Source organism: Drosophila guanche, unplaced genomic scaffold, assembly GCF_900245975.1.
Source record: "Drosophila guanche unplaced genomic scaffold, DGUA_6, whole genome shotgun sequence".
Taxonomy (NCBI): domain Eukaryota; kingdom Metazoa; phylum Arthropoda; class Insecta; order Diptera; family Drosophilidae; genus Drosophila; species Drosophila guanche.
The window spans coordinates 737,826-751,922 of record NW_022995754.1 but is presented as its reverse complement, the minus strand read 5'-3'; the positions used below and the strand labels follow the sequence as shown (position 1 = coordinate 751,922).

The 14,097-nt window shown below is 45.5% G+C and overlaps 3 protein-coding genes across 6 annotated transcripts; 2 read left to right on the top strand and 1 right to left on the bottom strand.

Moving 5' to 3' along the window:
• The first annotated feature begins 302 nt into the window (after nt 1–302).
• Nucleotides 303–2,206, top strand: LOC117589255 (probable glutamate--tRNA ligase, mitochondrial). The gene is made up of 4 exons (XM_034281030.1): nt 303–707; nt 760–1,170; nt 1,232–1,618; nt 1,672–2,206. The coding sequence occupies exons 1-4, from the start codon at nt 370–372 to the stop codon at nt 2,081–2,083; spliced, it is 1,548 nt and encodes a 515-aa protein (XP_034136921.1). The 5' UTR covers nt 303–369; the 3' UTR covers nt 2,084–2,206.
• Nucleotides 2,142–4,505, bottom strand: LOC117589257 (serine incorporator 1). Of its 3 annotated transcripts, none has more exons than XM_034281032.1 (6): nt 4,355–4,505; nt 3,627–4,182; nt 3,458–3,567; nt 2,987–3,395; nt 2,524–2,686; nt 2,142–2,462 (listed from the first exon to the last, which is right to left on the bottom strand). In XM_034281032.1, the coding sequence occupies exons 1-6, from the start codon at nt 4,388–4,390 to the stop codon at nt 2,324–2,326; spliced, it is 1,413 nt and encodes a 470-aa protein (XP_034136923.1). In that variant the 5' UTR covers nt 4,391–4,505; the 3' UTR covers nt 2,142–2,323. The 3 variants fall into 3 exon arrangements, with proteins under 3 accessions (XP_034136923.1, XP_034136924.1, XP_034136925.1); XM_034281033.1 differs by having other exon boundaries at nt 2,524–2,677; XM_034281034.1 differs by having other exon boundaries at nt 2,524–2,665.
• A 1,046-nt stretch (nt 4,506–5,551) lies between these two features.
• Nucleotides 5,552–13,924, top strand: LOC117589099 (failed axon connections). 2 transcript variants are annotated; one of them, XM_034280747.1, is made up of 5 exons: nt 5,552–6,232; nt 10,141–10,479; nt 11,605–11,948; nt 12,010–12,112; nt 12,189–13,924. In XM_034280747.1, the coding sequence occupies exons 1-5, from the start codon at nt 5,801–5,803 to the stop codon at nt 12,240–12,242; spliced, it is 1,272 nt and encodes a 423-aa protein (XP_034136638.1). In that variant the 5' UTR covers nt 5,552–5,800; the 3' UTR covers nt 12,243–13,924. The 2 variants fall into 2 exon arrangements, with proteins under 2 accessions (XP_034136638.1, XP_034136639.1); XM_034280748.1 differs by having other exon boundaries at nt 5,553–6,232; nt 11,614–11,948.
• The last annotated feature ends 173 nt before the right edge of the window (nt 13,925–14,097 follow it).

Genomic DNA, 14,097 nt, shown 5'->3' with positions numbered 1-14,097 from the left:
ACAAGACCAGCAACATGCTGCGCATACTAAGCAGCACTGCTCCCCAACATTTTTCATGGAATAAGCAACATTTCGTACCCTTGGAGGGAAGGATGTCCACGAATTGAGAAAATGCTGAAAATCATGTGGCGAATGTATTGTGCAATCGTAGAAAATTGTATTTCCACGGCTGAGAGTCTAAGTTTGATGGCAATATCAAATATAACATAATTTAAGATTCACGGAATATTTACAGTATATTTTGAAACTGCTGCAAGGGTATATGTCGGTATATTTTATCGATAATTCCACTGCCTGTTACCCCAGCTGTTCGACGTAAACAAACCGAAACGCAGGTGGAATTTTCTTTTCGCGTTTTTCTTTGAGGAAATGATGAAAGTAAACCCCCGCACATTGCTGAGGCAGTGCCTCTGGCTGACACAACGCCATGCCCACAGTCAGGTGCGTGTTCGCTTTGCGCCCAGCCCCACGGGGCAGCTCCATTTGGGCGGCCTGCGCACGGCCCTCTACAATTTCCTTTATGCTCGGCATTTGGGCGGGAAATTCCTGCTCAGGATCGAGGACACGGATCAAACGAGACTGGTGCCCGGAGCCAGTGACCGCCTGGTAGAGGATCTGCTCTGGGCGGGCATAGAAATTGACGAGGGACCCGGCTTTGGAGGCCACCACGGACCCTACATTCAGAGCCAGAGAATTGAGATCTACAGGTGAGTGGAGGGTCACCCATTGAATCACCCTGACACTGCACTTTGTTTCCAGTAAAGCCATCGATGTGCTGCTGCAGAATGGCACCGCGTATCGCTGCTTCTGCACGGAACGCCGCTTGGATCTGTTGCGTAAGGAGGCGCTGCGAACCCGCCAAGTTCCGCGCTACGACAACAAATGCCGGCACCTGTCGGCCGCGGAAGTGGAGCGACTGCTGGCTCAGGGTGCGCCCCACTGCATACGCTTCAAGCTGACGGAGCACGAGGAGCCGCTCGAGGATCTCGTCTACGGCAGCGTCCAGCACAATGTCAGCGACAACGAGGGCGACCCCGTGGTCATGAAGAGCGACCACTTTCCCACCTATCACTTTGCCAACGTGGTGGACGATCACCTGATGGGCATCACGCACGTGCTGCGCGGCGTCGAGTGGCAGATCTCCACCACAAAGCATTTGCTGCTCTACAAGTGAGAAGATTCCTTCCCTACCCTTCGGCTTTCCCTTGCTAATGGATGATTCCCTCCTTAGAGCCTTTGGCTGGCAGCCTCCACGGTTTGGCCACTTGCCGCTGCTGGTCAATGCTGATGGAACGAAGCTGAGCAAGCGGCAGGGCGACATTGGCATACAGCACTTTCGGGAGCGCGGCTACTTCCCCTTGTCCCTGGTCAACTATGTGGTCTCCGCGGGTGGCGGCTTCCAGCACAGGGCCCATGCGAGGCAGCAGCTCCTCAGCCTGCCGGAACTATGCCAGCAGTTTGAAATGGAACGCGTGAACGCCCATCCAAGTCGCTTGAGCCCCGAACTGCTGGACGATCTGAATCGCCTGGAGATTGGCCAACGTCTGGCAGAGCCAAAATCCCGCATCGAGTTGGTCCAACGGGTGCAGCAGCTGGTCAAGCAAGCGTACCCCGAGCAGTAGGTGCAGTCTCAGTCTCTTCGGACAATTCTAATCTCGATTTTCGTTGCAGCTCAAATTTGGATCTGGCGGAGGCCCACATTGTGGATGTCCTGAATTGGTCCTCGCAGCGGCTGACGCTCCTGCAGGATCTGACCAGCAGCAAGCTGAGTTTCCTCTGGGTGAAACCAGCCAACTTTGAGCTGAAAGATTTGTCGGCAGAGCAGCTCAGCGGTCTGCTGGCAGACCTCGACACTCTGGACAACTTCCACAAGGCTGAACTGAATGCAAAACTGAAAGATTTTGCCCAAAGGGAGAGCCTCAAGTTCCCGCTGCTGATGAAGACACTGCGAGCGGCTCTGAGTGGCCTCAAGGAGGGTCCTGGCGTGGCCGAAATGATGGAGATCCTGGGCAAGCCAGTGGCCATCGAACGCCTGCGCGAGGCACTGCCCAAAGCGGAGACAATTCTGAGGCAAACAGTTTGAGGATTATGACTACAGTTTTTTTATGTTTTATTATTTGTATATTGTTTATATGGATAAGTTGCAAGTTATGAGAATAATTTAATTGAGTAAAACGGCACACTAAGAGTCCAAATAATGCAAAGATTCAGCTCCATCGTTCACTCTCTCCGCCATTCTCGAACTTTTCTCGTTAAGCACCACTCCTAGACATATTTATATTGTTTGTATAATAATTATAGATAATAATAATACTAAAAATGTTTAGCTAAAGTCACGATTGGAGAGTATTATGGGTGCAGCCAGGCTCCAGCCATAGATGAAGACGCCCAGCCAGCTGGAGATGATTTTGACCCACATGGAAGCTTCGTTGCCATTAAAGAGTTCAATGTCAGAGTTGGGTCTGCCAACAGATTGCACATTAGAGTGGTTATATTTATGGTTTCGTTTAGTCGTTTACTCACTTGTACCAATTGGTAAGGGTCATCATTACGTAGAGGGACGCACAGACAAAGACAATGTGGAACATGGACCAGGAGTAGGTGACGCCCTCGACCTCGTTGTCGGTGCTGGGCTTGCCGTCGGCCCCGGTGGCTGCCTCTGTGTCTGATAGAGCTTCTGTTAAAACTACATTAATCGAAATGCCAAAAGGAGGAGCAACAACAAAGTTCACACAGTTTCCAGTAACCCAAAAGTTTGATTCGTTAGTCGGTTGGTTGGTTAGTCGGAAATAAACGGAAAAAAAAAGAAAAAGTGTTGGAGAGTGTCGAAGCGAAAAGGGTGTTAGTAATCGTAATTAGCATTAAATCTACAGCGTTGGAAATGAAAATAGGAAACGAAATGAATTCAGAATGCGTGATGGAAACTGTGGAATGCATGGGCGGAGGGCATGGTCTAGGGGGTAAGGGTAAGCATGATGCAACATACCACGCTTCTCGCTGTTGTCGTGAGTAATCTTGGACACCTCCACGGCCGAACTGATGCAATTGTAGAGGATGCACAGCAGCCAGACAACCAGGCCAATGATGTTGGTCGTATCAAAGGTCACCTTGGAGTTGTGCGAGGGATTGGGTGGCGGTGCAATTGTTGTGGTGGTGGTGCCATTCCCGAATCCCTCCATCAAGCCAAACATGCCCGGATTGCAGGCCTTCTCCGGATTATTGGCCACAGCGGACCAAGTCAAGTAAACGGTGTAGAGGGTCACGAGGGAGCTCTGCAGCAGGCCCGAGTGGGGAAGACGCTCCTGCACAGCCGGCAGCACGGAGATGACGCTGATGGCCAGGCAGAAGATTAGATTTATCGAAATGAAGAACTTGTTGATGCCGCAGCCAGTGGACTGCAAAAAAAGGAAAGACGCAAATCAGAAATAGATAAGGAAACAGCAGGCGTTCCGCTTACAGTCGTAAAGTAGATATACAGCAGGGTAATGCCCGTCAGCGATAAGATATAGCCTAGAAGGGTGACCCCAGCCAGGGCATAGTAGTAGCCACGACTGTTCTCGGCGCCCTCTGTAATGAGATGAATCATTATGGAATCTCCCTCTATCCGCACAGATTCAATGACTCACCGATCCACGACTCTGCCAGGCTGTGTGCGAAATCCACAATGATGACCAGCTGCACGAGTATGAAGGCCAGGCCGCCTATGAGGCCCACCCACATCATGGCCGGCCCGAAGGAGCCGTCCGGTATGAAGATGGCCCCGATGGCGGCTCCAAAGCAAATCAGAAATTTCAGCGGCCAAAAGTTGTTCTGGATGTGCGAGCGAGGATCTCGGGAGCTCTTCACCCCCAGCATAATCAAAGCCATTAGCGCGAAAAAGCAAGCCATCCCGAAGCACACCCGATAGACGGCCATGTAGCCCAGCGCGTACTCGCAGTCCACCTGCAGGGAGCCACCCGAGAAGGTGTCAATGGCCTTGGAGCTGTACGTAGACGTTGAGTTGATGCAGAAGGGCAGCTTCTTCAGGGTGTCCTGAAGGCCGGGAGACAGGGCAATGGCACCCAGAACGGTGCCCACCAACAGGATGAAGGCGTACATGAAGCGCGACGATGATGCATTGGTGCAGCTGGGACAGGCCGAGCAGCACATGCTGGCCGCAGTGCCGCCACAGCAGAGGGCGCACTGTAAACACACAAAAACAAATCAGTTAATCTACATAAGAAAAGTCTGCCGAGAAATTCATTTTTCAAACATATGGCGCAGCTTATTGATTTGTAGCCAGCAGCAGTCTGCTGCTGCGATTTGTTCGCCATTCACGCTGGTTACGCGGCTAATTGGGGGCTAATAAACTTACCTGGGCGGCCGAACAGAGGCCCAAAACAGCTCCCATTGGTCCAGAGGTTTAGTTAATTTCGTTTAATTGCGTTCTGATAAAATAAAACAAATCTTTGTTTGTGAAAATTACTGCCAAGTGTTGTGAAATCTCGCGCACGAGTGTTGCATAAGGATCGTCATGCAATTTAGTGATTTTTCAAAATTATTCAACTCTCGCGCTTTTTCCAACAGTGAAAGAGACGGAAAGCGTTTTATGTTATGAGTTAACATGGCTCATAGTTTACATTTACTTATTGAACAGGTAAGTGGTATGTAGCAAATGTGTGGCTGCTAAGTAGGTAAAACAAATTTTCTTGTACCTTTTTTTGTTGAAACCGCAATATTTACAGTACAGCTTAAAATAATAGTAATTAATATACGTTTAATTTCAGATAATTAATACAGTAATCGACTAAAATTACAAAATTTAAAGATTAAAATCACAACTAGCTTGTAGGAATAAAAGGAATATCAAAATAGAGAAAATTATTTTAGGATTTACCTTATATGTAAGTGTATGTAAGTTGGTATATTTCTGTGGGATTTCTGTGCTCATATTGATACGCGAAAATGAGGAGAGATAAGAGAGGATCTTGCTAACGTATCCTCTCTCTTGCTGAACAATACTCCAATATCGGGCGGATATGTCGGAGTTTAGCCCCAAATTATGTTGTGTAGGTAGAAGAAATGCCCCCAAAACCCCTGCGAGCGTATTATAATATTTACCTATGATCCCGTTCCTTTTCCCTTTCTGAAAAACTAGAATTTCCATTCTCTTTTCAGTTAACATTCATGTGTCTCTACATGTTACATACATTTACATGCTGAACACAAAGCTCCCTTGCTTCCAGAAGGGGTGATTTGAAAGAAACATTAAAATACAAATTTGTAAAATTTAAGATCATACAATCCAATAAAGGGAATATTTAAAATACGTCAAATTGATTCTTCAAACGGAGTAAATTATTGTTTCAGTGTTAATAGTCTTTGCAAGCTGGTAATATTAAGGAGAACATCAATATCGTGGAATGGCGATTACGACTACGGTATATTAACAGTATATTTTCAAAATGCATTGGTATATTTCGGTATATTTACGAGGGTCTGAAGGTATATATGATCGACTGCACCACAGTCACACTGTTCAAATACTATACATTTAAATTCAAATAAAGTTTTCAAATAAACTCAACTTTTTGAACTGCGCGGTTGGGTTGCGGTCGTCTGGTTTAAATTCCGACTAAACAGAGATCCTGTATTAACTATTAACCGTACCGTGTGTCTTGTGGTGCATTTTTTCAATCCCCCGCCCCGCTTTATAGTGGTGTCGCGCAGTGTGTATAAGTGTTCCTGTGCGATTTGAGCAAGGAAAAGTGTGAAAAATCTGTTGGCTGAACGAGCGAAAATAAGAAAAAGCGAAAACGAAATGGCCACCGAAGTAGCCCAAATACCCGCTGAGGAAACGCCTGCCGTTGCGGCGCCCACAGAGAATCCAGCCTCTGAGCAGGCGGAAAAACCTGCTGCCAGCGAGACTGCTGCTGCCGCGCCCGCCGCTGCTGCTCCTGCGGCCGAAAACGAAAACGCCCAAGGAAACAAAGAGGACGGCAAGGCGGCGTCGAAGGAAAACGCTGATGGTGCCGCCGATGGGGACGCGAAGAAGGATGGGGAGGCAGCGGCCGTCGCCGCGCCGGCCAAGTCGGAGGCCCCTCCCGCACAAAAGTTCAATGTGCACAAGACCAACTTCGAGAAGGACATCATCTATCTGTACCAGTTCTCCAGGACTCCATTGCTGCCCTCGCTGTCGCCCTACTGCTTGAAAGTTGAGACCTGGCTGCGTTTGGTCGGGCTCAAGTACGAGGTAACTAATTAACAGAGAGTTTTCCGGGAAAACAGAGACCATATTTTAAATCTTTTTGGGTTTTTCGTCTCGCATTTCGGTTTTTTCATCATTGTACAATTTTTGCGGTACAGATTTTTTCCCAGCTCCTGCAAGAGAGAGCGAGTGGGAGAGAGAGAGAAAGAGAAAGAAAAACCGCCATGATTGTGTGCTAAGCCTGCCTCTGTTCCTGTGTGCGTGTGTACGTATACTTATATTCATGGGAATATGTGTGTGACCTGCCCTGCCCTGCCCTCGCAATGAGCTGAAAAAGGGATACATTTAGCATTTGCCTTTCCTTTCTATCCCGTTTCCCGTCACAGAAGTTGCTCTCTCTCTCTTCCAGTAGTTGTCCATGTGTGCGTGTGTGTGTGAACCTGTAGCCTGGCCGGATTTCTTGTACTCCTGGTGTGTATGCGTGTGTCTACATAAAACAGCGTATACATACAATTTGTGTGTGCGCCGACGCCAGCGTCGCTGCCTCTCATAAAGTTGTGCTTTTATGCTCTGAACCCCCCTCCGCTCCACCCCAGCCAACGACTTCACTCGCAAAAACACCAGCAGCAGCAACAACAACAGGCGAAATGAAGTCGTGCTTCAAATTTTGCACTTGGCGCTGCGGACTCTCTCCTTTTGTCTCTCTCTCGCTCCGACTCCAGTCGCTCTCTGTCTCTGCGTAAGTGTGTGTGTGTGTCTGTGTGAGTGCTGCTCTTTGTCTTTGTTGCACTTCTTTCATGCGCTATCCTCTCAGCCTCCGCCTCCGCTCTACAGCTTGTAATTGCTTTTAATAAAAATTGATGTAGTTTGAGACGGTGCAATCCCCCGTCTTGGAAATAACTTCAAACCGCGGTCTCTTCGCCTCTGTCTTGTTCTTCCTTCTGGCTTATCTCTATGCCCGTTAAGTAGCTGTAATAGTGGTGAAGCAGAGACGCAGGCTGGTGGCGACGGGAACTGTCAACGACTTCCATTGGGGCTTCCATTTTAGCTTTTGCTTTTTTTAAAGCGCGCGATGCGGTTTGCATATTTTTCATATTTTTATAGGAAAAACTTGCCCGGCAGCAGCTGCCTGTCCCACAAATACGGGGTGGGAGGGAGGTGGGGAGAAATGGGTGCGGTCACCCGCACATCTACACAGAAACAGCAACAACGACGCAATTGTTGTTTAATCTTATTAATTACACATTTGGTAAATGAAAAATGAGCCCAAGAGGAATGTTAATTGATGCGCCGCTGTCGCTGTTGCTGCCTCTCAAGATGCCAGAGAACCGATAAGAGCGGCACTCCCCACTCCCATGCTTCCAGTAGCATGCTGCCATATGTTGCATTCCAAAAAGAAAGCAGAGCTGCAGTCAATTATGATTGACAGTCCGTCAGGCGGCAGCCCGCAGCTGGAAAATACTTTCCATTTCCATTTTTTTCGGGGGTCCGATTGCACTCTCTGATAACAGCGGAAGAGTTCAACAAACTGAGACCTTTGACATTATTCCCTCGCTCCCTCTCATTCTCTTATCCATTAATCACCATAAAAGGGAGGGGTGCCATGCCATGCCATGAAAACTGACTAAGCAAGTTCTCCGCCCCCCGGGCCCGGGCCCTGGCACAGCGTCGACCCCCTGCATGCAACGTCTCTGTGCTGTGCTGTTATTGTAAACGCATTGCTGCAGCTCTCTTTACATCTCGCTTTCCTTAACCCCTCCCTCTCTTTCGTGTGTAAACAAGAGTAGAAGTTGTTTCTTTTCTTTATTGATGATAAACCAAATGCTGCATATCTTTTTTCACGCCACAATCCGAGCTGCACTGCGAGTCATACCCGGCGCCCGACGCGTCGCAGCCATTAACAAACAGCAGCCACATCGAATATCACTTTGAGGCGGTGGCCCAACCCCAACGCCAGTCCCGGCCCATAGCCCGCATATCTGGCATTCCAATGTGAAGTGTCGCCGCCTTGTAGATTGTGCAATTAATTCACATTTTCAATATATACAAGAATGCATTACAAATACAAATGCATAAATTTTAATTACAAATTCAAATGGAAAATGCTGGCGCGCCATTCCATTCACAATATTGCCAGCACAAAATATGGCTCTGTGTGTGAGCAAACAGTCTGGCAACTCTCGGGATATGCCGTTTGCCGCTGCAACTGTACGTGCAAATGTGTGCGTGTGAGCGAGTTTGAGTGAGAGGAAATGGAGTTTCAGTTTTGCTTTAAAAGAAGAATGATTGCTGTTTCTGCCTTTTGTTTTAATTAATAAACCGCATATTTGCATTAAAACAACGAGAGTTTCTGCTGTTGCTGGCTCTTTTGTTGTTGCTCACTCAGTGGGACTGCAACTACTCTCCTGCTGCTCTTCTACTCTTCTCGTCTCTCTTTTTCTCTCTCTGGTTTTTTGACAGGGGTGTGGATACACACACACACATACACGCGGGCCTGCATGTGCTGCATAATTGCATGTGTTCTCCCTCTTCTTCTTGTTCTCTGCAATTTGAGAGCACTTTTGCTGCTGTTGTTGTTGTTGCGTGCATCGAACAGAACTCTACACTGGAAGAAAATTGAGCCCTGCAGCAAAAGTGGAGGAGCTCCCATTATTGCCGCCGCCGCTCCTTAATTGGCATAATGATTTAATAAAAACTAAATATTTGCATTGTATGGCGACAAAGCGGCGGCGCAGCGCTGGCCTGCCTCTGCCAGCATTGACAGAAACCGTTATATTGCGTTGGTGGCGGCAGAAGAAGCAAATAAAGAAGGAGAGGCAGCAGACAGGCTGCCTTTTTTGTGGATCATTGGAATTAAATGTGCTCCAACGGACTCCACCCTTTTCAGCAGCAGCAGCCTGGATTGGCAGCGATGATGCTGCTGCTGGAAGGCAAAAATCTCTCTATAACAAACAGGCCGCTGACTCTCTTTCAATGCTGTCCTCTCTGGGATTTCTCTCTCTCTCTCTCGCAATTCCTCTCCCCAATATGTGTGCCTGCGTGAGTGTGTCGGCAACCACACCCTGCCGCCTGCCTTGCTTCTCTGCCGCTTTCAGGGCGCGAAAGCATAAAATATGCCAACAGCCATTATTGGATGGCGGGGGTTCGCTTTTGTTATGGACAGCACCAATTTCTAATTAGAAATTATTATGTAAATTTGAGCAGCGAAGCAGAAAGCACAAAAAAGGCGACGGGCGACATGCGTCACACACTTGGACATAACTGTCACATCAGAAAAAGTAACGGTTAATGCATACGTGTGTACACACTGGAAGTGGCAGACCACTGGAATATCTTAAAAATTTTCAAATAGCGGCAAGTGGAAGTTTCTCGGCTCCCGGCACCCGGCTCCTGCTTTGCTCTGCTTTGCTTTGCTCCTTCTCCTGTTTCTGCTTCTTCTTTGTTGTGTGCGTTAGAGCGTGTGTTTCTGCACGTGTATGTGTGCGCGAGTATCTGTGTGACCAGTTGGGGGTAGTTGGGTGTTGGTTAGGTTTTTGGGTTGATACGATGTTCCATACTGTTCGTTCGGTTTTCTACAAGGTACAGCTTTTTGTGTAGTGGTTGGTTTTCAGCATCAACTCTGTTGGCATACATAGAAAATACACACACACACACATGCATACTCATACTGGAGCAGGACTCTCCTATGTATGTCACGAGCGCCATCTAGCGGGCGGAATTCTTTTGAGATTGAACTACATTTCTCATATTAGTCATGGGAATGGAATGCCAGATAAAGTGGGAGTGTGGGAGATGAGTGTGTACTCCGGTGTGTACCCAGAACACATACATTTATGCATATTCTCGGATAAAAAGACTCCACACCCTCCTTTCCGTAGCGCGTAGCATTACTCATCCTCGAGTCATCGCATCACTCAACTCAAAGCATTTTTTCCCCTTTTTCTCATTTACAGAATGTCGATCATAAGATGCGTTTCCGCTCGAAGAAGGGTCAGTTGCCTTTCATTGAGCTGAATGGAGAGGAAATCGCTGACTCGGCCATTATCATCAAGGAACTGTCGTCCAAATACGAGAAGAATCTGGATTCCGGGCTCACCGCCGAACAGCGCAACGTTTCGTATGCCACCATCGCCATGCTGGAGAACCATCTCATCTGGATCATCTTCTACTGGCGCGCCAAGTACCCGGATAATGTGCTCAAGGGCTACAAGGTCAATCTGCAGCACGCCCTCGGACTGCGTCTGCCCAACTCCATCTTGAACTTCTTCTTCAAGATAACCTTTGGTCGCAAGGTAAACACCAAAGAAACTCACAGTCCTGTAGCCAAAGTAGATCCACGTAGCAGACGTTCGTTATATCTCGTATCTCTTCCTATCTCGAACATTCCTCAACGCCCAGAAGCTGATGATCCCGGCAGATTGCCATCATTTGTTTAGATTTCAATTGGAAACAGAAACCAAACGGAAAACGAAACTAAAACTAGACTCGACTTTTCGCTCTTGGCGTTGAGGAATGGCAACTGGGGACTGGGCATGGGCATGGGCATGGGGATGGGTATTGTAGTGTAAATAAACAAATCAATTCAACTTGAGAATCTGTTGATAGAAATCGGTGGCGTATTATGTTGCACCTAACACCGGCACCGACATCGTCGTCGTCGTCGTCGCCGCCATCCGACACATAGTTTATCCAACTCCAAAAACGAGGCATAAACAATATTATCGCGTCCCTTTCGTGGGATTGATTGTTGTTTATGCCTCGCTCGGTACTCACATAACCACCACCAACAAACACCCTCCCCCCCTACCCTAGCCATCGACAAAAACTAAATCTAAACAAAACCCAAAACCCAAATCGAGAAAAACAATGGAACCCAAAACCCCAAGACGAGAAAACAGAGAAGCAGTGGTTCGGATCGTCTTCCTGGAAATGTTTTAGATGATTTTGAATGAAAATTGAAGATTTTTGTACTCTATTAATGGAAACACTTCTCGATTGCACTTCAAAATGAATTCAAAAACATTGCAAAGGAACGAAACGATCACTCACAAAGACAATCTAATCAAATTCAAACTCAAATTCATATTCATAAACGAAAAAAATACAATCGTTATGTTTATCACTAACTCTTGCATGGTTTTTTCTCTTTTTTCTTTTTCGTTTTTTTTCACGTACTTTCGTTGCTAACTTCTAACTTTTGTAATCTGTGTGTGTGTGTGTGTGTGTGTGTGTGTGCGTGTGTGCATTGGTGTATTCCCCACCCGCAACTATAATCCCCCATATCCCACGTGTGCTTGTGTGTCTGCTGTGTTGGTCATCCTGCATCCTGTTGACCCCCGTAACCATTTTGTCGGCCATCCCTCCCGAATATCCATTCCCCAACAAAAACACGGAAAAACCATATTCAACACAACAAGTGGTTCCAGGGCACGAAAAAGTTGAAGGCGCATGGCATCGGCGTCCACAGCGCCGAGGAGATCGAGGAGTTCGGCAAGAACGACCTGAAGGTCCTCAGCGAGATGCTCGACTGCAAGCCGTTCTTTTTCGGCGACGAGCCAACCACCCTCGATGTGGTGGCCTTTGCGGTGCTCTCGCAGCTCCACTATCTGTCCAAGGATATCGCGTACCCGCTGCGCGACTACATGACCGAGAAGTGCCCCAACTTGATTGGCCACGTGTCGCGCATGAAGGACAAGTGCTTCCCCGACTGGGATGAGATCTGCACGAAGCTGGATCTCAATGCGCACATTCCCAAGCCAGAGTGAGTACACACATCCCTCTATATAGTTATTTTCTAACTGATTTTGAATTTATTCTTGCAGACCCGAGACCAAGGAGGGCAAGGAAGGTGGTGAGCAGGAGAAATCAAATGAGCAGGAGGGCCCCGAGGGCGATAAGATCGAGAAGGAGTTGGAGAAGGACAAGGTACGACAATAAATATATTGCTTACATATGTACCTGCATCACTCATTAATCAATTATTTCCGTCTATACTTTGCAGTCGAATGAGAAGGAGTCGACCGAGGAGAACAAAGAGAAGGAGGAAACAAAGTAAATTGGCCGTTAGTTGTATTCATATGTATATCCCGATATATATACATACATACGAGTAGGAGGAAGGAAGGAAACACCCACATACACACACATTATATATATATACATATGTAGTACGATACTATATAGTAAGGCCCTATATAGCTAGGCGCTGCGCTCTCATATATAAGCATTCAGACATCGGACGACAAGAGTTTTCTAAGAGAAGAGACCCATTTACATTTAAAAGAAAAAGAAACAAAGAAAAACAAAACCTAGGACAACTGTAAAGCAAAAAGCAGGCACAGAACTCTCACTCTCACCACCATCAGCATCAAAAGGAAGAACGATCGATCCACTAAGTAAAACAAAAAACAAAAACAAAAAGTAAAAAGTATATATACAATAACGTAACGTAACGTAAAAACTTTGGACATCTTTTTTTATATATATACACGATGACGTTTGTATTACAAGAACAAGAAACAAAAACAAAACCACAAAAAATGAACAAAAAACCCAAAAAAAAGAACCGTAAACAAAAAACCATTTAGTATAAAATTATAAAAGTTTATACGTATAAATATTAAGGGAATAGAACGGACAGAGGGAAAGAAATTATAAAAAAATTAGTTAAAGAACTCGAATAAAACAAAGAAAGAGAAAAAGAAGTGAGTAAAAACAAGAGAGAGTAAAAAAATTGAAGCCAGAAAGATCATAACAGAACAGAACAGAACCGAACAAGGCATTAATTAATCATTAGTTTTCACTCAAAAGCGATCTACACACACACACACTCTCATCCAGGATACACTTACATATAGCATTTGCAGCAGCAACAATTGCAAGGAACACGATGGTATTGTTTACTCTTCCAAAATTTGATTAAGCTTAAAGTAAATCCCGGAACAAGTACGATAGGATGGATGGATAGGATGATTATACATACGTATATATATGATATGATATATATAGTAGTGATTGATGGATACGTTGTAGTAGGGATGGAATGCAATGGGAATGAGAATGGGAAATGGTATAGGAATGATATATGTATGTAGGGATGATGATACGATATGATATGTGTAGGGGGTACAGGACATGTGGCCCCCGTTTGCCGGCAATTAAGTTTATTTTTTATATATATATGATTGCAAATAGTAATTTCTGATTCTCGTGTGCAAATAATTAAACGAAACAAAAAGGATACAAATTTATTACTTATAATTATATACATATAAACCCTTATATAACGCCCATTATGCATATGCGTGTACATGTGTATAAAACAAAACAAAAAAAAAAGGAAAAGCAAAAACAAAAAAGCATAACGCATAACGAAACATTGTATGTTGGTTCTCTTATTATTATATTATTATATTTTAACGATTATAAATACAACTATGATTTCCCCCCATAGTCCCTTTCGTATGGAACTGCTCAGAGCATTGGCTTTATCGATGTTTTTAACACACACACAATCAACAAAACAAATCAAACCAATTCGAACCAAAAACAAACAAAAAATATTGATCTAAAACAAAATACTCGGCACTAACATACGAAAAAAACAAAATTTATGATAATTTTTTGTATATTCTCTTTTTTGGTACGTCCACTCAATTTTAATTTGTCATGTTTTGTCCTATGTTAAAATTATGTTTATGATTCTGATTATGCAAATATATATATAAATCTAAACCTTATTTCTACTGTAATTAACGCTGCAAGCACCCACAATCCACAAACCACAAGCAAAGAATCATATAAAACACCCCACACGAACCCACATCTGTAGGAGGATGAAGGACAACTCGATGAACTCATGCAATTCTCTCTCCGGGGGCAAATCGTTCTCTCTCTCTCTCGAACACCAC